This window comes from Triticum aestivum, chromosome 7D, assembly GCF_018294505.1.
Source record: "Triticum aestivum cultivar Chinese Spring chromosome 7D, IWGSC CS RefSeq v2.1, whole genome shotgun sequence".
Classification (NCBI taxonomy): domain Eukaryota; kingdom Viridiplantae; phylum Streptophyta; class Magnoliopsida; order Poales; family Poaceae; genus Triticum; species Triticum aestivum.
Window position 1 is genome coordinate 353,783,335 of NC_057814.1, and position 23,013 is coordinate 353,806,347.

Here is a 23,013-nt window from a genome sequence, read left to right on the forward strand (position 1 = left end):
GTCGTTCTCGGGGCGTTACAACACTCCACCACTATAAGAGGATCTCGTCCCGAGATCTAGTATGGCACCGGAGAGAAGCGGAAGAGAATGAGGTAAGACAAAGTTGCTTCTTTGACAAATGAGTGAAACCAAAGAACCTTGAGAGGTTGAATGAACGAAAAGAGAGAATACAAGGGAGATGAATGAGATTGAAAACACTCCGTTATCAAAGAGGAACAAGGAACATTGCGAGAACCTTTGTAGGTTGAAGAATATGAAACAAGAGCTTAACGGATCAAAAGGAATATGAAAGCACACCGGTAGAAAAGAGAAACAAGGAACACCATGTGAACCTTGGAGTTTGCAAAGCTATGAATGACGAGAACAATGGACGAGAAGTACATGCAAACACTCCTGTTGAAACGAGATGTACAAGGAACGATAATGATCAATTACGATAACGCTCCGGTTGGAAAATGGGAGGGATAGAATATGAACTTGGCAAAATGAAAGCACTTGGATGAGACTTCGGTTAAAAGAGGAATGATAGACACAACACTCCGGTTAAATGGATTAGTAAGAAAAGAACACGATCCTCACAATTCGAGATGATGAGCGAAGAGAGCAACATCACCATGCCTCCGGAAGAAAAAATAGAAGATAGATAATTGGAATAAAGGAAGGGAGAAGAAAATGCCAACTTCTGCCACCAATGATCTTGGAAAGCACCCTTCCAAGAAGGTTAGAACGGAGTTGTTGGAAAAACCAACAACGAAACGAATAAGCTTGTAGTGGGCTTATAGAAAACTTCTCAAGATAGAGGCGAAATTCTGCCACTACGGAAACAGTTGATTGGATTGAGATCAACAAGGAGAAGAAAACTTCTTCACCAAGATGAGAAGGAGAAAATTTGATCATTGATAAACACCACAAATAGCTACATTCCTTAGGGAAGGCCATAGGTGAAATCTATACCAAGATAACATCAACAAAGAAATTGTTGGGTTGAAAAGATACCATGAACGAAGAAAAAATATGATGGGTTTAAATATCTCATTCTTGATAACTTGTGAATCATGAAACATGAAAATAAATTGTCAAGAATGACATATCACCATCTCAAAATGAGGTAGAAAGAATTGCACTTCGGAATGCAAGATGAAGAATGCTTGAACTCCTCAAAACAACACATGTGTTGAGCACCATGTTTATTTTGAAGTATGGCTTGACAGATCATAACTTCGAGAGAAATCTTGAAGAACAATTGAAGAATGAAAGGAATCCTTGACGAAGCACCATGTAGAGCCTCCATGAAGAACTCCGGTAATAAAGGATGATAAAAAGAAAGAAAAGTTGAAAACACAAGGTGAAGCCTTGCAATGATTTGGGTGGAGCTTTGAAATGATATAATTGAAATAACTTGGAGCTCCGGAAAGAAAAATGAACAAATGAGATCAAGAATTTTGATGAATCTCCGGAATAAGGAATTAATCACTTGGATGAAACAAGAATAAGAATTACATTATGCTTAGCCTTCACCAATTTAGATTGATGACAAGCAACGGATTTTGCATACTACTTATTCTCGTAGAAAGGATTAAGATAGATATTGCGCAAACTTGGGAAGGTCTTCAACAAACCACCGGTAGGATTGAAACAACGAATACATTAATATGATAACCAAGGAAGAGAATTCTTGAATGAACCACCGTAAGAATTGAGAATGAAAGTAGCAAAAAGGCACAATTCACTGGGAAAATTTAGAAAACGAATAAAGATACTTGACAGAATTTAGATACAAGAGAACAAGAGATCATGAACTGATTAGAGGATATTTGAACGATCCACCGGTAAGATTTGGAAAACAAGAGCTGCAGGCTGAGAAGGAGTACTATTCATAAATGATGGCCTTCGGATGATCGAGAAAGGAAGCAACTCCTGAAATGCGTCGGATGGTTGAAAAGAATTCTCACAGTCAAAAACAATTATGAGAGGATGGCATCAAGCTATAACCAAGAATCTTTGGAAGAACGGGTAAGGATTTACGAGGAACTCTTCTTCGGTCTTCAAGATCCGAGAATGACGACGAGAAACACCACCATGAATTGTTGAGATACTCCGGGATGAAAATTAGAAAGGTTGAACCAACAATGAAAAGAATGTGAAAGATCTTGAAGAAGGCATTTGACTGATGATAACTCATTCTTACGTCAAACTTTGCAATGAATTTGAAAATAACTCCGGAAAGAATTAGAAGAGTCAGGTAAGATCCTGTTAAAAGACCCGTGGGTTAGGCCCACTCAAAGATACACCGTTGAACGATTTAAAAGATAGCTTGCGCCGGTTGAATTAAATGGCCTGAATAAGGTAAGACCTCGAGATAGCTTGAAAGGATTACGAATAGAAACTCGAATCTTCTGGGATATCTTCAGCACTCCAGATAAACATGAATAGCAAGAGGTGGATGATTAAGAGGTGCACCGGCATGAGAAAACATTTGAAACGAGGAAAATAATACGATCACTGAAAGCTTGACTTGAGTCCACCGGAGAAGAAAAGGAACAAAGAATAATAAACTTGAAGCTCCGTTAGTATCTTCATGGGAAATCACCGGATAAGAATATTGAAAGAAAAGAATGAAGAGACTTCGCATCAATAAAAAGGATACTTGATTAAGAAATCTGAGTCCTTGAAGAAAAAGGGTGGGAGGGCGGGAAAACAAAGGCAACTTGGGCAGATGGAATAAACACCGTTGAGAAAACTTATAATTGATCTTCCGGATGGGAAGAATGATGGGATCATCTCGAAGAGAAACGCACCGGTTGGAAATAGAATTAAGATGGCAAACTTGATGATCAAGAAGGATTAGTATCCACATAGGAATATGAGAACACCGCTTAGAATAAGGTATGGAATCAACACTTGGCATTGAAGCAACTCAAATACCACAAAACAAAACAAAACAAAACAAAGGATTGGCTTGCGGAATAAGCCGGAAACAAACATATGATAGATCCCATATCGTATCATGTGTGTGTTGGAAAGATATCCTACGAGATACTTGAATTCCCACTTATAAACTCCCAAAACTTTCTGGTTATGCAATCTGGTGTTGGGGATACAGGGGACACAATATATCTCACCCAAACTAACAATACCTAGATCCAGCTGTATCCATCCTTCAACACATAACCAAGAAACCTTCGGAAATCGTGTACCTCAACCTTCGAAAAGCATCCGTTATACGAGTTATGGCAATACTCCCGAACTCCCGCCCCAGTACTGGGTGGCGTCGAGGTGATCTCACCAACAACTGCATAAAAGAGATTTTTGATGTCGGCGAAACTCAGGTATTCAGGAACTGCAACGATAAAATTGGGACGACAACACCTCGGAGCTCAACTCCCCGGGACACTGCCTCCCTCGCGAATAAATGGCTAGGGAGTCCAAATAAGAAAACGGAGATGTTTTATAGATGATTGGAGATGATCTGAATGCAATGGTGATGACTGAGCGGATCGGGATCGGGACACTTTCGGACGCGCGCGAGGGGTCTGAGGGATGTGCAGAGAGGTTAGGAAGCCCGGCAAGAGGGAAACGAAATTTGGTTGGTCACGGAACGTCAACGAAGGCAAAGGGAACGCGGCATCTACGAGCAACTACAAGTTTTAAGAAAACATGCGGATGCAATGCGGATGATGCAATGATGAATGCAACCGATAAATAAATCACACGGCGACAACGAAATACATGGAAGTCTTTTGGAGCGTCGGTCTGGGGGCGTTACAGGACAGCGGTGCGCTTGGCTCCGGAGTTCAAGCCATGCACATTCCAGAACATACACTTGAGGTTGTGATCCATTACAAAAGGGTTGAGTTTCGGGCGACAGAGAAGAGAGGGAGGGGGGGCAGGTTTACGCAGCAACAATTGCGGACGGAGATGGCTGGTGTAAAGCAAGCAGCATCTCCTCCGAAGGCACTTCCCAGCCATAGAATTCGGCAAAGGCCTGGATCACATCAATGGCGAGCGGGCGCTCGAAGAGCTTGGCATATTTGTCCAGGGTCGTGTTTGAAATGATCTCGTCATCCTGTAGGAGGCCCAGATGCCGCAAGAGAACTCACTTGGCCTTCTTCTCCGAGTTCAGCCCGCGATCGGCCTTAGCGAGACGATCACTCTTGCGCGGGGTGAAGTCCAAGGGAATAACACGCCGACGGCGCCGCGGGGTAGGAAAAAGCGGAGGAGCAACGGCGGTGCGGATCGAATCCACGTAGACAGTAAGGATGGAGTCGGTGCTGGCAGGAGTGGGCACAACAGCTTGGGGGGACCTTGGTACATGGTCATTGTCATGCATGAGTTGCATGGCTAGTGAGGGGCCAGATGGGCACGCAGCATTGGGGAGGAGGGGATGACCCGGATCGGCAGTGGCGGGGCCCTCCTGACCCGATAGGTCTGGCGCAAAAGGGGATGCAGGGGTCCTCCCGATCAGATCCGTGGGGCCATCCGAGGACACGAGAACAGGATCAGCTGCGCAGATGGGGCCGGACGGAATCTCTACGGAAGGCTGGGGACAGCAGGACAACGCGTAGGCAGCGGAAGCAGGGCACGCGCCATGCAGAGCGGCCTGAGAGGATGGGCAAGCAAACGAGGGGAGGGGCAGGGAGACAGGCAATGGGTCAGCCACCCTATTGCCGCCAAGCGGCACGCCAGTAGTGGGGGACGGGTCCGAGGCGACCAGGTCCATCCCATTGACCCTGTTTGAACCCAAAGCAGGGAAGGCGGGAGAGGAGGCAGCCGAGCGCGGGGAGGGACCATTCGCCAAAAGCGGCAACTCGGCGGCTTTTGCCAACGGTGGGAAGACCAGGCGGCTGGACACCGGTGGCCCATAGCGCGCGCTGACCGCAGAAGGGTGTGGGCCCAGAATGCCATGCAAGCCCCGAGGCACAGGATGGGTGGAGCGCCGGCGACGATGGCTCCCAGCCACAGCTGAGCCGCCAGCGGCGCGCGGGGAGAAGTCATGGCGACGGGGTAGGGCGGCGGGAGCAGCGGGGAGGGGGGTAAAGCCCCATCATCAGCACAGTCGCCACTGTCGGGAGCACGGCCGGAGACAGGGGCGGCCGGAAGACGATAGTCCTCAGAAGCGGAGACGCGGATGGAGACCGGGAAGCACAGCATGGCGTGACCGAAATGAAAGACCAAGTTCGGGTCAGCCCGCTCGACCGCCGCGCTCGGCGCAGTGAGGAGGAGCGAGGAATGGCGTCGGGGTTGAGAGTCCAGGCAGAGAGCCGGAACGTCGACATGTCAGCCATGCTAGCTGTCTCGGGAGCGAGTACGTCGATGTCGCAGAACGGGGATAGTAGCGTCTCTGCGGTAGCCCGCTCCCAGGCATGTTCAGGGATCCCACCTAGCTACAGGAAGACGAGGAAGCGCGCAGTGACCGGCACGGCCCCGACGGAGTCACTCCAAGGTGGATCAGCAGGCGGAAGCTCCGATAGCGGAAGACGGATGAGGCAACACGCGCGCGGTCGGCAGCAGCGCGGAAGCGAATGAGGAACTCATCGGGACGGAGACGGTGCAGAGAGAACGCGTCAGGGGCCTTGGGGTACTTCGCGCGGAGCAGGGTCGCGACATCCTCGCTGGAGACGCCGGAGCGGGCGCCGGCCACAATGATGGTGCTGCTGCAGCGCAGCCTCGGCCTCCGCAATGGCAGGAGACAGTGGGAGGTAGCACACGACGCTGGAAGGCCTACGAGAAGGGTGACCAGACATGGCAGAGAAGGCCTGGGATGCCACAGAGGCAGGATCTGAAGCAGGGGAGCCCAGCGAGGACAGAGGAGTGGAGGCGCCGGCAGAGGGCGCGGCCGATGGCTCGGGTGCGGACCAAGATTCAGAACGCGCCGACACGGCACCGCCCGCTGACCCGGAGAGCACGGGCATCGAGCCGCCAGACCCCAAGAACACCGGCGTCGCATCAGAGAAGACCGGCGTGGAACCACCCGACCCGGAGAACACGGGCGTGGCAGAGGAGCGTGGCGAGGAGGCCTGGAGGCGCTTGGAGGGAGAGGCCGGGGAGCGCGACCGGTTGCAGTTACGGGCGATGCGCTCGAAGAACCGGCAGCGGCGGCATCGAACATCTTTGCGGCACTCCGACAAGGGGTGGCCATCCCTCCCCAGACACCGAGGACACTTGCTGGGGTCCTAGCGGGAGGAGCGGCGCGGGCGGACGGTGGGGGAGGGGCGTCGCTGACGCTGCTGACGCAGGGTCCGCCGCCTGTGCCCACGAGGCACCTCCCAGCCACCAGCGGTTGCACCATCCACAGTAGGCGGGGCCAAGGCAGCCCTGTCGCGGTGGATCTCGGACCGGGGCCGGGGGCGGGGCGCGGGATCAGCCGAGCCCGGACAGGCCACCGGAGCATAGGGCCTGGGGCGACGGGAGGGGCGGCGGGGCGCAGAGGGCCTCGCGGAAGGAGGCCGGCACAGGCCGATGGACACTGCTCCCAGCGGAAGAGGGGCTGGAGTCAGTCCATCGAAGGGCGCGGGGCCGACCGCCGGAGGCAGCAGGGGAGGCCCTCTTCTGTATGCCCCTCTTCCCGGGTCCACTCGCGCCCCCTAATTTCCCGCCGCCACGCGCCGCCCATCGCCGCACTGCAGCACCCCCCGCGTGTCGCTCGGCTGTTTGCTTGTGACCTTGTGTATGTTTTCTAATCGGGCAAAAATCCATCCGCTAGTGCATAGCTAGTTAGCCTTCATGTGAATGTGAATATGTATATATGTAACCGCCGGGTCTGTCCAGCGCGTCACGCTCGGAGGAGCTCCGCCGCCGCCATAGGTCGCATTACTAACCTGGACGCCGCCGCGCCGTGCGTGCGGTGTCACCAGTTTAACCACTCACCAAGCCATTTCTTCCCATGTGCAAAGCTAGCTTGCTTAGTGGCTTCGGCTGATTGAATTTTTGTGGTCGATGTGCAAAGGAAAGCCGACTAGCCAATCGATCTGGTACAAAACACACATAGACGAGCGCCGGCATCGACATCTTCCTCACAACTTCAGGACGTCCGCCGAGGGAGGGAAGGATTGGGTCCGTCGAGGGAGCAGCGTCGCAGGCCCCAAAGCCTCTTTGTTGTTGCGCGCCCGCTCGGACTCTCCACTTTTTATTCCACCACATCGAAACATCATCCCCAGCCATCGTGGCCTCCTTTCCGTGTGTGCTAACGTAGGAGAGCGGGAGGGTTGGGATACAGGATAAAAATGACAGGTGGGCCAACTTAGTCAGTGAGGGCTCATTTGGTTCTTGGGGATGGAAAAGCCTGGGAGTAAACCCCAAGTGGGGATTTCCCTGCTCACATGGTATCCCGTCCAAACCATGGAGAATATCATGTTGCACTTTGGATCGAATCTTGGAGGAAGGAGGAGGGGGATTGGAGGCATATGGCAGAGGGTTTTCGCTGGACGGAGGCGGCGGAGAATCAGGCACCGCATCGTGGGTTTCCTCTCCAATCCCTCGTGACGTGAAAAACTGTCCCATGGAAACGACGCAGATCGGGATCCATAATACCTGGTGAGCGAGCGACCAAATGCTCCCGTAGTTTTCCACGGGCTGACTTGCCCCGTGGGCTGTACGCCCCGATTTTGGACGTGGATCCCCGAGGGATCACGTCGAACCAAACAAGCCCCGAGAGTCGCGATTTATCCCGGGCAAGATCATCTTTTTCCCGGTGCACCAAACGGATCCAGGGTGTAAATTGATCGGGATTGATGAATACAGGGTATGGACTTCGGGGATTTGAAGGTCAGGGTTCATTTGCGTCGCCCTCTACACCTTTAGGGTTCAAAATAGACTTCACACCGTGTGAGGCTGCCGGCCACCCCAAAGGAATGACTGAATTGGATTGATCCTCTGGTAGAGTAATATACATGGACAGGGTTTGCACAAGTGCCGGCCTAGCCAACTACCTCAGCCATACATGCGATAACAACTCCTATGCACTAGCTAAACTGATCGTACCGTAGGAGACCGTTTCCAACACTTTCTTCTCACAATTCATCCGTCAACTAGAATCGAAATAGTCGAAACGAGGACAAACTATGGATCATGACCCGCAAAAGAAAAGAAGAAACGGCGAAGATTACAGGAATGGAAACAGAATTGGTGCATGCTAAATATGACCCAAAATTAGAGAGGACTAGTAAACCAGCGTTTTGCTAAAGCACATCTAGATGTGCCATAAGTATTGCACATCATATGTCATTGATATTACATTGAGATTCGTGTGAATATTTTTTTTCTTTTTTTTTTTCTTTTTTCTTTATGCTTGATTCAATCACTTAGATGTGGAATAACTAGAGCACAAAATTAGAAGCCGAGATCAGCTCTACTCATACTATTGCAGATCAAGGAAATGATTGGGTTACTTTCCTGTGACAATTCATCGGGTGAACTAGAATCCAAATAGTCGAAACGACGATAAACGATCGATCATTACAGGAATGGAAACAGAATTGGTGCATGACTCATGCTACTTGTTGTATATTTATATTGGACCTATGCAAGTTGGACGGCGTACGGACGTGGCTACTAGCTAATTTTTTGAGTTTGTCTAGCCGAGGATGCAGGCCTTGAATGCGTCCATGTGCGCCGGGTCGATGGACACGGAGGCTTGCACCTCGCCCTCGCGCCGGCCGCCGACTAGCACCATCTCGCCGTCGTGGTTCATGGACACCAGCTCCACCCGCCCGGGCTTCCCGAACCCGAAGTCGGCCGCCTCGTAGGCCCGGAACCGAGGGCTCGCCGCCACGTTGGTCATCCGCTGAAACGGCAGCCGCATCAGCATCTGCATCCACCCCTTGTCCGTCCCGGACAGCGGCGCCGCCTCCATCTCCGCCACCGCCGCCTGCACGGCCCGCGCCGCGCGGAGGATGCCGGACTGGCCGAGGAGGTCCGCCGCGTCGGCGCAGCTCGCCAAGCACGCGCGCACGCAGTTGCCCAGGTAGGCCTCGCTGACTGGCGGGTCGAGGCGGGAGCGCAGGTCGGCGAGGAACATGAGGTACGTGTCGTCCCCTGCGCCGAGCCCCTTGGAACGAACGAACGCCGTCCAGCTCAATGCCGCCAGCGCCACGAACGTCGACACCGGTTTCGGCTTGGGCGCGTCGCCACCGGCAGCAGATTCGGCCGAGGCGAGGTCGTCGATCCGCCGCCTGAGCGACCGGATGTCGTCGGCGCCGAGGTAGAACGTCCGCCGCGCCCGAAGGAACCGCTGGCTGAAGTCGTACTGCCCCCTCACCTGCGAGTGGTAAGTACACACGATGGATAAGCTCATTCATGGCAGGCATTGCTTCCTTGCCCACGACTATGCACGGTCATGGAACTGAAAATTGTTCCGTGTGTCATCTATCTTGGAGGTGGCAGGCATACGGTTAGCATGGTGCAACCGACGAACCAACTACAGTTTAGTTGACGTAGCAAGCAAAAGTTGACAAAGCTACCAACGTACACGGAGCTACAAGCACTCCTACATAGATTCACGAACGTGGGAAAAAAAACAAGACATGAATTTACCACAGGGAGATTGGGCGCGACGGTCTTTAGCATGTCGCGGGCGAGCTCGTCCCCGTTGGGGTGCTGGATGACCTCCCGGCCGTAGTGCGGCGGGCCGAGGACCTTGGTGACCGGGGAGCCCTCGCGGGAAGCGGAAGACCAGGCCTCCATGAATCGCCAAACGGCGCATCCGTCCGCGACTACGTGGTGCACGGACAGGCCCACCGCCAGGCCGCCGCTTAGACGAGTGGCCTGCACTGACAGCACGGGCGCCGGGAGCACCCGGGCATCCAGCTCCGGCACCAGGCTCAGGAATGCCACGATGTCGTGCGCCTCGTCGCCGGCTAGACGCCGCACGTCCATATCGCCCTCGGCCTCCAGGAAGGCGACCCCGGCGTGGGTGCAGTCCACGAAGGCGTCCCCGGTCTCAACCGCGTACTCGAGCATCCCCGCCAGGGGCAGGTAGTGCGCCAGGGTGTCCGCAAGAGCGCGCTTGAGCCGCTCCACCACCGCCGGGAAGCCGTCGGCATCCCCAAGCTCGTACAGGAACACCCGCTGGATCGGCGGCAGCACGACCCACGGCGAATCGAAGAAGGAAAGTTCCACGCGCTGCACCTCCCCCAGCACCGAGGGCGCGACCCGGGAGACTGCGACAGCCCGCACGGCCGCAGCCTTGGCGGCGGCGTCGGAGCTTGCCTCGCCCATCCCGACGGGTACTTATCGGTCGTTCGCCGGAGAGCTAGGGTGGTGTGAGCTGACCGATGGATGGGCGTTTATGGGGTCCCACTTCCAACTGCGTCCAGCTTAAATCGCGGCAGCGGTGGTGGACGTCTTCTTGCGCAGGAAGGAAGGAAGATCAGAACAAAACTGATAATATGGCCGGCCTTGTGCAACTGCGTCCGATATATATGCTGCGTTGGTGGATGTACGTCTCGCTGCGCACAAAGAAGCGCGCACGCACGATACCAGAGCAGAACTGAAGTGAGATGCGTGGCTGGTTTTCTGGTGTACGTACACACTCTCCTTTTTATACCTGGAGACATCCTGACATGGCCACTCATTCAGCTCTGCTCATTGCTTATTTACTTTGGAAGCTACCAGCTGGTTCATCGCCGGAGAGTACAAGGTTTGCTGCAAAGGGACAGCCTGTTTCTTTATTCATTTTCATTTCGAAGGATAAAAACGACAGCTAGCGTGGCTGAACCCTGCCCTGCGGCGGACAAATGTGTGTCTGTGTGCGCCTATGCATGCTTCTCGAAAAGTTCCAACGACGCCGGAGATGGGTGAATGATGCGGTGCTTCCGTGAGGCATCACGTCAATCATGCAGACCTGACAGAGAATAGTCCAACATTTCGCCTCTTGTAATGTTTTCGATAGTGTTCGCACGAATGCATCACCGTGTATTCTCGACACCGGGATGATGCACCGCAGCTCACGTCGAAGCAGACCCGTCCGGAAGCGCGGTACGCAAGCAATCTGGCAGACGTTTTTATAGACCCAAAACCCCACAAGTCCGGGAAGGACCTCGTCAGGACGCGCGGCGGCTATGAGCTGCCCTAAGTCGACCTGATCGCCCCTAGTGCCTCGAGATTCGTCGCCCTTCAAACGAAGAACGAACGAAGAACGAGAAGAAGAACAACAAAGGGAGAAGGTAAAGGTAAAGACAAAATATGAAAGATTGATTTGTCGATTGTGTGTTGTTCAATCGGCCGTCACCCCTCAGGTATATAAGAGGCGGATGGACTTCCCGTATAAGAAAAAACTCCAAATCACGTTCAAATCTTTCCAAAATAACCGAATTCGGATTTAGGTAAGTCTGGAACATCAGTTCGGTTTTCAGGTCCCACGGGCCACAAACGACCTCGGATGAAGACGAGCCCAAAAGAAAATTTGACTGTTTCGACGAGACGAACAACTTTTGTGTTGAACGATTTTTTATTCAAAGCCATTGTGAGGGCCGAATCTCTCACACAAAACAGCTGATTGGTGGCGCTACCCATCACACAGGTGTTTGGTGGGGCGTGCCATATTTTGCCTTCTGGCAGGGCTGCATTCTGATGCCTCTAACTTTTGTATACGAACTTTGATTGGTACGATTTTTATATCAAAATCGACCGTTTCAACGAGGCGCACAACTTTCATCTTGAAATATTTTCCATCGGAGGCCATCTTAATTTAGTTTAAGGCCATTCTTTAATCTGGTGTCAACATGAGCATCTCTGAACTTGTCATAACTATTGCATAAGAGCTCCGTTTTATACCATGTTCTTATCCATCTCGGTCTTCTTAAAGAGAGCCATCCGGAGGTGACTTCCAATCACAAGTTTGAATTAGTCTTGATATAACTTAAATCTACTCTTTATGATTGTGCCACTTCTGAGCGCCAACATATGCCCCCCCTGTTTTTCGGCAAAGCTAGCGTGCCGAAAAATAATTTCTTCCATGCTGGTTCTAAGGACGATGTCAACACTCCATCGGCTATTTATATGCTTTTAGGACGATAAGTTTATATCGACCATTGCTTGTTTGAACCTCCTGATGCAAACTTAGGTGAAAACTTCTCAACTTCTATAACAATTCGATGATAAGGTTCCATAGATATGTATCTCAAAGGCATTCTCTGAACCATATTATTCACCCTTTCGCTAGGATTTTGCAGATAATCAAGAATGAACTTCCTCCAATCCTTGCTTCGCCTGCATAAAAGTTTCATTAGCGCCGAGGTGGTGAGCTCCAATTCGGCCTTACCTATGATGGCAAGAATAAGCATCTGCTATTGATAGATGTGCAATACACCATGGCCAACATGGTAGCCGGATGCTTGCTATGCCAACTCTCTCCAATTGTCATGTCTAGATATATGACGAATATTAAAACAACCCAAGGTAAATTTTATGTCTAGACATACCTTAAGATAAACTAAAAGTGATTCGTCAAAACATTGATAACCCTTGGATATTTGTTGCACTATACTAATAACGAATCACCGAAAGCCTCACTATGTACATCACCTATAGCAAGGAAAAGCTTCAATCCGAATAACAATGCATATTCGGCTTTGATCATTTGTGCATAAATATTTTCAGCGGCATGAGGCTTCACAGAATAGCACCACAAGGAGATATATAAACAACACCAACACCTTGGCCATTGCTACAAATTTAACCATCAATATATAATCACCATGGTACTAAAGAGATAAAGCTAAAATCAGTATTATGCATGATGTCAATATGGTGCTCAATAATAAAATCAACCATGATTTGGCTTTACATAAATTCTGAAAATAATAAGCCAAAGCACACCCAATAAAAACATAAGTTCACTTTGCAGTTTTGGTGAATTGGTCTATGCATAATATCTTAAATGACATCAATTTGACAAATTTCTATGCAAACACTTATCTCAAACTCTACTCAATCTAAGGACGATGTTAGAATACCACACCTGCCATTCTTAGATATATTCTTAGGGCGATAGATAAATATCGGCCATTACCATGAAGTCCATGTAGAATTCACCCACCAAAGCATGAATAGCCGAAATAAACAAATGAAATAGCAATAAAATATTTCGGCCCCTTTGTATTAGCAACAAAAATGTAACTAACCAGATGTATAGTGATTTGGTAATACCCTCTCATGATATGGAAAATTATGTTGCATTCATGGATCAAAATAAATCCATGGAGGGTAATTGATCATACCTAGGGATGAATTCCATGGAAAAGGCATCAATGACATGGTTGAAGAAAATGGATGATGTGCTAACCGAAGATTTTGATGTTGTGATACACACCTTTGGCTTAATTGTTTGTTGCTTCCATCCTGCTCTTTCTTCACTTTTTTAACACTTGTTGCAATAGAAGGTTGCACATCATTTTTATTTTGACTTGCTCCTCTCGGGAACCCATGCCATGTTCTTCTTTTTTAGCTCTTGTGCACTAAGATTTTGTAATTCCTAATTTTGCCAATACGATAAGCCGAGTGGGCATTTCGGCTGTGATTCTTTTTTGACCAATGACAATTCTTTTTCGGCCTTGTGCACCCTCAACTTCTTTTCTTCAGATTTGACACTTTGACTCTTAACAATTGATTGCTTCACTTCTTTGCCTTTTGTAGCCAATGCGAGCTCCTTAATTGGCTCTTTATCTTTTAAGATCAAATCTGAATTGGCACTCTTGCGGCCATCTTTTTTAACTCGATAAACTTGCTTGACCATATGTTTCTTGTTCCTTGAGCTCCGGACCGATTCCTTATGATTGAAACGGTCTTTAACATGTGATTGTTCAAATGTTAATCTTTTTGGTGCTGCATAATATTTGTGAGATGGTCTAAAATAAGATGAAGAATGCACCCTTGTATCATATCTGTCCCATGATGGATATGAATTTACATGATCATAGGAAGTTATCCATGGCATTGGCATTGGCAGCACAAAATATGGATATGAATATACTGCATTAGAATTCTCATTTTGCCAATACCGATCCTCGGGTTTGCGCCTAGGGGGTGGTCTTAATGCTCTTAAATTACTTGGCCGATAAGCACTGTTCTCCTCACTTATCTTCTGATATTTTTCCAATAGTAGCGCGAAAGTGACTTTCGGCCTTTTACCTTTGTGCTTACCTCGGCCTTTGCTTTCTTTTGGTTTGCTTTCATAGATCATTGGATTTGCTTGATGCCCCCCAGTCCTTAGCGTCTTCATTGTAGCTTCGATGTAATTCTCGCCCTCAAGTATATGTTCATTGTGCTCTTCAAGAACTTCTTTAGTTGAAAGCTTGATCTCGTCACCTGTAGTTTTTACCTTCTCTTCAAGTAGACGATGCAAAAACTTTTTGCCATCACGACTAATCGCAATAGACTGGTCATCTCTTGGTGTTTCAACAAATTTCAATCGTCCCTTTTCAATGGATGATTTAACTATTTGACGAAACATGTTGCAATCCTCAAAATTATGCTTGAACGAATCATGCAACTTACAACACTTTTGTCCTTGGATAGATAGCTTGGTATAGTGGTCACGAACTCTAATATAATTATTTTTCAGCAACAAATCAAATATTTGATCACACATGCTTGAATTGAATGTATACTTCTTATTTTTTAGCCGGTCTGGGTGTGAGTACGGCTTTAGAGATAAGCAAATGAATGGTTCAGATTTGGAATCTCCCCATTCGGCTCTGCAATGTGTTTTGCACTCTATATCCGATGTCTTTCGATAAGATATCATAATAACATCGGTTTTCTCAAAAGAATTTAACATTGACTTTAAATTTCTGACAACAATATGTCACTATCAGTCTTTATAAATGGCGCAATGGGTTGACCCATATGCTCAATAACAATTTTATTGCTAACAATTAAATTACCCTTCTTCATTGGTCTTTCAAAATTACTTATGAGGATTTTTCTAATAGATGCATCAACAATAAAGTTGTGACCAAATCTAAAAACAGGTAAACTACTTGCAAGCCATACCTCTTCAAATATGTTGGGCGAGCACGATGATGATGCGACTTGAAGAACATCTTGCTCCATCTTTGGATGGCTCCCCAATGCCTTGTCATCATCTTTTTCTTGATTCCGTGCATCATTGCTTTGAAGATCCATGTCCGCCGAACTTTGTTCGGCTACTTGTTCTGGCCCTTGAGGCTTGTCAATTTCTGTGGCATGAAACTCATAGGGCAGGAAGTAGGTTACATTGACTTCAGAAAAATCAAGCATGGTTGTTTTGCTATGCTTGCCATGCCCTTTCTCAATAATGCTTGCCTCTTTGGACTTGATGGACCCGAAATATATACTACTTGATTCGGCTTTTTCATCCGAAGCACTTTCATGTTTCGAATCATCCTTTCTTTCATTGATTCTACCAATTGGCAATGCTTCTTCTTATTCGAGCCAATTCTTTTTCTGTTTGTTTCTGGCAGCGAGCGGCAAAGTCCGCTTTAAGTTTTCCTCAATTTCAGCCTACTCAGGATATGATTTCCCCCCAATGCTCTTAGATTCTTTCGGCAATGACACATGGGTGTTGCCGAAAATTTGCAATTGTGTAGGGGGTGTACAATATGATGTTGCACTAGGTGAAGGCATATGCATTGTTGTAGAACCATATTTTTGCTCGCCAAATCTATCAATTGGCAAAGATTCATCTTCTTGCAAAACTCTAGCTCTTATTCATTATAATCAGGAACTAACCCCTTATCATGTTCTTCAAGGCAAAGATCACTAATCTTATTACTTCGAGCTATATCCCTTCTTATCGTAGGCACTTCCCATTCTGTAAGGGATTGCTCCGCAATATTTTTAGTTTTTTCAGCAATGAGGTGTTGCCGAAATTATGCAAATGGGTAGAGGATGCATTATATGGTACAATATTAGATGATGGCATGTGCACTCCTGGAATTTTTTCACTTATTCGGCTATGACCATGAAGGTGTGGAGCCGAATTATGAGCATCTACAGTTGTATACGGTGCCGAAAAATTACTAACATGAGGTGTAGCATATGGTTGAGAGTAACTGGCCGAATAGCCAGCAGTAGCATGGCCAATTCTCTCATTCATCGGCATGGTTGGATTAGTATATTGCACATTAGTTGCCGATGAATAAAAGGGTGAAACACTTTCTTCCATGGCATTGGAAATTCTAACATGAGGTGTTTCAAATTTATTAACCAAAGTCGCCATGTTGTTCATCGGCATAACGATTTGTGGGGTTGCCGATCCATGAGTTGGGATACATATGGTGCATATTACTAGTATCATAAGAAGTTGAAGCATGCAAATTACTTTGAATCGGCCCTTGCACGTAGTTAGATGCATGATTGAAAAACCTAGGATTGGTCTATAGAGTATAGTCATTGAATGATCTAGTAACACCATATGAATTATTTGCATCTACACAAGGGGATTGGGTATTAATATTACCTTTGTAGACTACAAACCTTAGATGATGATCTCTTCGTAGCAAGAACAGGCTGGAGACCGTTCGAAGCTTCGTCCCCAGTGGAGTCACCAAAAAGTGTGTTCGCACACGAACACGTCACTGTGTACCCTTGACACCGGGGGTGATGCACCACAGCTGACGTCGAAGGAGACCCGTCCGGAAGCGCGGTACACAAGCAATCCGGCGGATCTTTTGTAGTCCCGAAACCCCACATGCCCGGGAGGGACCCTGTCAGGGCGGCTATGAGCTGCCCTAGGTTGACCTGATCGCCCCTATGTAAGTGGAAACGACACCTATGGGGTCACTGGGATCCCTTCTACGGTTGGCCAGCGCGAGGTTGTGCAAAGAGCAGGTCTGACAGGAAGCACACGGATCGTTTACCCAGGTTTGGGCCGCAAAGATGCGTAATACCCTAGTCCTGCTTTGGTGGATGTATTTGAGTGTTCTTGTGTTCTTGAGCTAGCTACGGGGTGCAACTTGCCCAAAAAGGCCGAATCCTTCTCCTGGACGCCTCGGGCCTCCTTTTATAGGCAAAAGGGGTCGCCATAGTGGCACACAGGAGGTGGAAAGGTCTACAGTTGATAAGCCTATCCTCTGGGACCGTCGGACAAACACATTTAATGCGCTGCCGACGTGCCCCCCTTGCTTTATCGGGGACGCCAGGGAAGCATGTCCCAGCCGTCGCCGCCTCGCCTGGCCTCGACATGCATCTGAGCTGATGAAGCATCGCGGTGCCACGTTGGCTGGCTGCTGGGCTGGCGCGGTGGTGGAGCCTTCATGAAGGGTCGCATGCCACCACGTAGGTGCTTGCTGAGTCAGTGTAGAGGCCGCCCGTCGCCACGCAGGTGCCTTCCCAGCTGGTTGAGCTAGCAGCTGCTTGGGACGGCGGTGGAGTCCTGGCAGGTGCGGGCCCGACTGTGGCCCCGCTCATGCCCTCGGCAAGGGTCTTGCCGTGGCGTTGCAGTCGACCCCGGCAAGGCGCATGCCGGGGGTCTTGTGGATTTCCTCGGCTAGGATCCCACCGAGGGTCGCCGTCTTCTGGTTCTTATCTGATCCTGTGTATTTAGGATCTTCACAAAGATCTACATGCCACCACGGAGGCGCCTCCCGAGCCCTGGTCCCAATGTGATTGACGGTGTTGGAACCCTTGGGATGAAGGGCGGCGCGCTCCGCTAGTGCTGGGCAAGCTGCCCCGGCAAGGGGCCTGCCGGGGGAGTCCATGTGACGCCCCCGATTCAATGATAAACTAATCATACACGCAAACGTGTACGATCAAGATCAGGGACTCACGGGAAGATATCACAACACAACTCTAAAAATAAAATCAGTCATACAAGCATCATAATACAAGCCAGGGGCCTCGAGGGCTCGAATACAAGTGCTCGATCATAGACGAGTCAGCGGAAGCAACAATATCTGAGTACAGACATAAGTTAAACAAGTTGCCATAAGATGGCTAGCACAAACTGGGATACAGATCGAAAGAGGCGCATGCCTCCCGCCTGGGATCCTCCTAAACTACTCCTGGTCGTCGTCAGCGGCCTGCACGTAGTAGTAGGCATCTCCGGTGTAGTAGGAGTCGTCGTCGACGGTGGCGTTAAGCTCCTGGGCTCCAACTTCTAGTTGCGACAACCAGGTAGAATGGAAAGGGGGAAAAGAGGGAGAAAAGCAACCGTGAGTACTCATCCAAAGTACTCGCAAGAAAGGATCTACACTACAGATGCATGGGTATCAGTGTAAAGGGGCAATATCGGTGGATTGAACTGCAGAATGCCAGAATAAGAGGGGGATAGCTAGTCCTGTCGAAGACTACGCTTCTGGCAGCCTCCATCTTGCAGCATGTAGGGAGAAGCAAACCAACAGGAAAGATAGGGAGATGGAGAGTGACGTTCGCTGGAGCGCTCGGTTCGCGGCGGACTTGGCGACCGCGCGGGACGTCATGCTCGACGATGGCGAACTACGACTGCGTAAGGAGGCGCTCCGGATCGTGCTCATCGGCGCGCGTGGGATCACGGTGGATGCTCGTTACCTCAGATCTGGTGAGTCGATCGACATCGGGGATATCGTCTCGTTTCCTTGCCATTTTGCTAGGGTTTGTGATCGCCTCCCGTTGAGTGGCGTGGATTCCGGTGAGGGTGCGCCGCCGTATGGCCCACCGTGGTACACGATTCGCGGGCACGGGCACACGAGTTTGGGATCGCACCGCCGACCGCCACATATGACAGATGGTCCCGGGGTGCTGGGACGCGGACCGGTCCGCCATGGATTGGATGCGCGCCACGTGGGTGAGGGGAGATCGGACTGCCATGAGAGAGCTGGACCTAGGGTTTCCGGGGGCGCCGCGGGTATTAAACGTGCGGCCGCTACCCCTTCCCCCATTTTAGATCTTGACGAGAGCTTCACCCACTTTTGGAGCGCTCCGCCTCTCGCCAGATCTAGGGTTCGTCCAAATTTCTCCTGGTGGGAAGGCAAAATCCATGGTGACCTTCATTCCTTTGCTCAAGTAGTTGCCTCCCCTCCCCCCACAAATCCTCCTGCTAGATCCAAGGGCAACGTGTCTATTGAGATGAGAGGGGATGGCTTTGGTGCGGGCCGCCATGGCCGCGGGGCTGGGCGATTCGATCGCGGCCGCGGCTTCGACTCCAACGTGTGGAAGCGCAAGACGGAGATGGGGAGCTCCTCCACGACCGATGAAAAGTGGGAGAAGCGGCCGGCGGCCCGCAGGCGAACCACGCCCGGCAAACTCGGTGGGACGGCGACGCTGGTGACCTGCAAGGGTCGCACAAGCTGGCGCTGGTCGAGGGGCAGCAGGCAGCTCCGCCTCCCCGTCAAGAGAGGCGTGGGGGAGACAACGACGAGATCCCCGGGCCTTCGACAAGAATAACACCTCTACGGAGAATCACGAGCATTCTTCATCCGGTACTATCGCTCCTCTCTATGATAGTTTCCAGATCTGTCACCTACCTGGTCATTTTACTGTCCGTTGCCCGCAAGCTTTTTGTGAGAGATGTAAGAAGAGAGGCCACCTGTCCATTGTGTGCAATGAGTTCTTCCCATGGGATCACACACCTGTGATGTGTGCATTCCAATCCAAGGGGCAGGGTTTTTTCTACATTCCTGATTTCAGTGTGGACAGATAGGCTAGAGAAAAAATCTTCAACATTGTGGTCACTATAACGGATGGCTCTGCTCCAACCAAAGATATTGAGCATGTATTGAGTGTTTATGTTGGACAAGGATGGCGTTGTTCTGCCGGATTCTTTGCTCCACAGAAATTTGTGATGAGAATGCCGAACCCTAGGGAAGTTGACAGAGCTCTGTTTGTTGAAAACATTAAACTGAAATAGTGTGGTGTTAGTGTCAAGTTCTCCCCCTAGTCTGAGGATATTGACTCTGAGGGTCTGCTGGAGATCGCCTGAGTTAGGATTGGAAAAATTCCACCTAATAAGTGGTGTGAAAAAACTGTAGCTTATGTGGGATGCCTAGTTGGGATCACTCTGGAAGTTGATATGTCAACTATCAATCGCCCCTCGTCTGTCAAGGCTAAGATTGGATGTCGTTCGATTGCCCAACTCCCTGCCACTACTGAGGGAGTGCTTGCACGACGCTTTCATAGATTCACTTACGAGGTTGAGGAGGTTTTGGTCAGAAATCCTGTTGAAGAAGAAACTATGGATCCCATTCCTGATGAAAGAACCAAAACTGACCAAACCCCTAAAAGGAAGCGTGCTGAGCAAGAGAAAGAAGAAACCCACAGTGAAACTGCTGGGCGTAATGCTCATGGGGGATCTTATCGTGGTGGCAAGGCCTGTCGCCTGCTATGCGATGAAAAAGATGGATCTATTTCCTCTGAGAGTGATACAGACAACTCCTTACTTATCGAAACTATGCAGAGAGAGATGGATGAAAAAATGCACGAGAAGTGTGGGGGCTCATCGAACTGGATTGCCCCCCTGAACCCTGAAGTTGCTGAATCCTCTATCCAAGATATTCAGGTGACAAGTGCTTCTCATAACCAAAATTCTATACCTTGTCGAACTGTTCCTAACCTGTCTCAGATTGTGGAGGTGACTGGTGAGGTGGACCCTGGACTAAAAACTTCAAGCAGCTACATGGTACAACTCCCATCTTCTGAAAATGTGGAGGAAATCATACTTACACCTCCACTAGCACCTGAGGCTCCACTGAGATTCAGCAAGCGTAATGCTCCTGGAATGCAGGACAAGATGGAGGACAAGGCCAGAAAACTTGCCAGCAAGAAAAATTTGGAAGGTAACACTTCACCTGCTCATAAAAATTCCTTTGCTGTCCTGTCTAATAATGAAATGATTAGTAGGGCTAGCAAGATGGGGGTAGATATACCTGATGATAATTTTACTGCTGTTGATATTATCAGAGAACTAGAATGTGCTAGAAAAGAGCTAGAGGACAAAAAGAAAAGTGATACCACTAGTCAGGAGCCTGAGGACCTGGTGGTGGTTGATGGTCTGGTTAGGAACACCCCTATGAACTTAGAGTGGCTAGGTCAAGAAGAACATATATATGAACAAATCTCTTTTGATAAATCTAGAAAGAAAAAGCAGCATAAATCAGCTGTGAAGGTCCCTAGGCCTGTGACTAGGAGCCAGAAGAAAAAGAATTCTGACAATGATCCTTTAGGTAACCCTGCCCCGTCTCCTGGCAGGGTTAGTCGAGCTAAATTCCACAAAAAGGAATGGCCACCTGCCTCTCAGACATGATCAGTGACCATTCCCTGGATTTTCTGGGGTTGCAGGAAACTATGAAGAAAGACCTCACTCCTAAATGCTTGAGAAGGATTGATCCCTTTGACATATTCTAATGGGACTGGGTGCCTTCTGTAGGCAAATCTGGGGGGATCCTGTGCGGTGTAAGGAGATATACATTAGAAGTAATTTCCTGTTCTAAGGGTAAATATGTGCTCCAAATGATACTTCTTGACAAGAAGAAAAAGTTTCAATGGGGATTGTTAGTGGTCTATGGGTCGACACACGATGAATTCAAAAATGAATTTTTGATTGAACTAGCTGCCTCTTGTAGTGGCATGAGTGTGCGCTACATAGTAGGGGGAGACTTTAATATTTTGAGGCACCCTGGTGAGAAGAATTAAAAAATGGGAAACAATAAAGCTACTGACCTTTTTAATTCCATCATCAATACTCTAGCCCTTCGAGAAATTCACATTAGTGGGGGGAAGTATACCTGTACCAACAATCATGCTCATCCCACCCTGGAAAAGCTAGATCGCATCCTGATGTCCAAAAGTTGGGAAGATGTTTGCCCAATGGTTTCTGTGAGGAAATTAGTTCGAGAAATCTCTGACCATAACCCCTTTGTTGCTCTCCTCTGGGGAAGAAGGGCGCGAAGCGCCAAAACCTCAAGAATTTCGTTTTGATCTTTCATGGCTCAAAGATGACAGCTTCATGACCACTGTTGGGAGAATCTGGGCTAGGAAAGTTACATCGACCGACCCAATAGATGTCTTGAATATCAAGTTGAAAAGATTTAAAACCTATTTCAAAGGGTGGGGCTCGGACAAATATGGGCACGATAAGAGAAGAAAAGAGGAGCTCCGCATAGAACTGTCTATGCTGGAGGAACTAGAAGAGGAGGATATGTTGCCCCCTGACCTTTACGGTAGGAAAGTTGATATTAGTGCTGAGCTTTACGAGATTTTGGTGAACGAGGAAATTTTTTGGCTTCAGCAATCCCACGAGTGCTGGCTCCTCAAAGGGGATTTAAACACTGACTACTATCATAAAATTGCCAATGGGCGAAAACGCAAAAACACAATTCAATCACTTAGGGTGGGTGAGACAGTGATTGAGGGCACGGATAACCTAATTTCTCACGCTACTGAGTTTTACAAAGAGCTATTTGGCCCAGCTCCTGGTAACCAACTCCACCTTGATCCGGATACCTGGTCGGCTGAGGAGAAACTAAATGAGAAGGATAACGCTGACCTTTGCCGTGCTTTCACAGAACAGGAGGTTAGGGAAGCCCTATTTGATATGGCTCCCAATAGGGCTCCTGGACCTCATAACATCCCGGCCGAATTCTACCAGGTGTGTTGGGAGATTGTCAAAGATGACATTATGGCCTTGTTTGTCACTTCCACCAGGGGAAACTGGATGTGCAGCGGCTTAACTACGGGATTATTACCCTTCTCCCAAAAACCTCTGGGGCTGGGAAAATCCAGTAGTACAGGCCCATTTGTTTGCTGAGATGCCCATATAAACTGATTACAAAAGTCCTTGATCGTAGAGTGGCTATCTATGCGGATAAACTCATCAGCCCTACCCAAAAATGCATTTGTTAAAGGCAGAAACATTATGGATGGTGTCCTGTCTCTTCATGAAATTCTTAACTACACATATGTTAAGAAAAAGAGTGGGGATTGTCCTTAAACTGGATTTTGAAAAAGCCTATGACAAGGTTAATTGGGACTTTCTCCTAGAATGTCACAAGATGCGAGGTTTCAATGATACTTGGTGCGGGTGGGTTAAACAAATACTCTACAATGGGACTGTTAGTATTA

The 23,013-nt window shown here is 49.0% G+C and overlaps 1 protein-coding gene across 1 annotated transcript; it reads right to left on the minus strand.

The window, feature by feature from the left end:
• Window positions 1-8,375: 8,375 nt before the first annotated feature.
• On the minus strand, window positions 8,376-10,488 carry LOC123166938 (phenolic glucoside malonyltransferase 1-like). Its single transcript, XM_044584762.1, has 2 exons — window positions 9,532-10,488; window positions 8,376-9,256 (listed from the first exon to the last, which is right to left on the minus strand). Exons 1-2 carry the CDS (start codon window positions 10,213-10,215, stop codon window positions 8,573-8,575), a joined length of 1,368 nt encoding a protein of 455 aa, XP_044440697.1. The 5' UTR covers window positions 10,216-10,488; the 3' UTR covers window positions 8,376-8,572.
• Window positions 10,489-23,013: the final 12,525 nt, after the last annotated feature.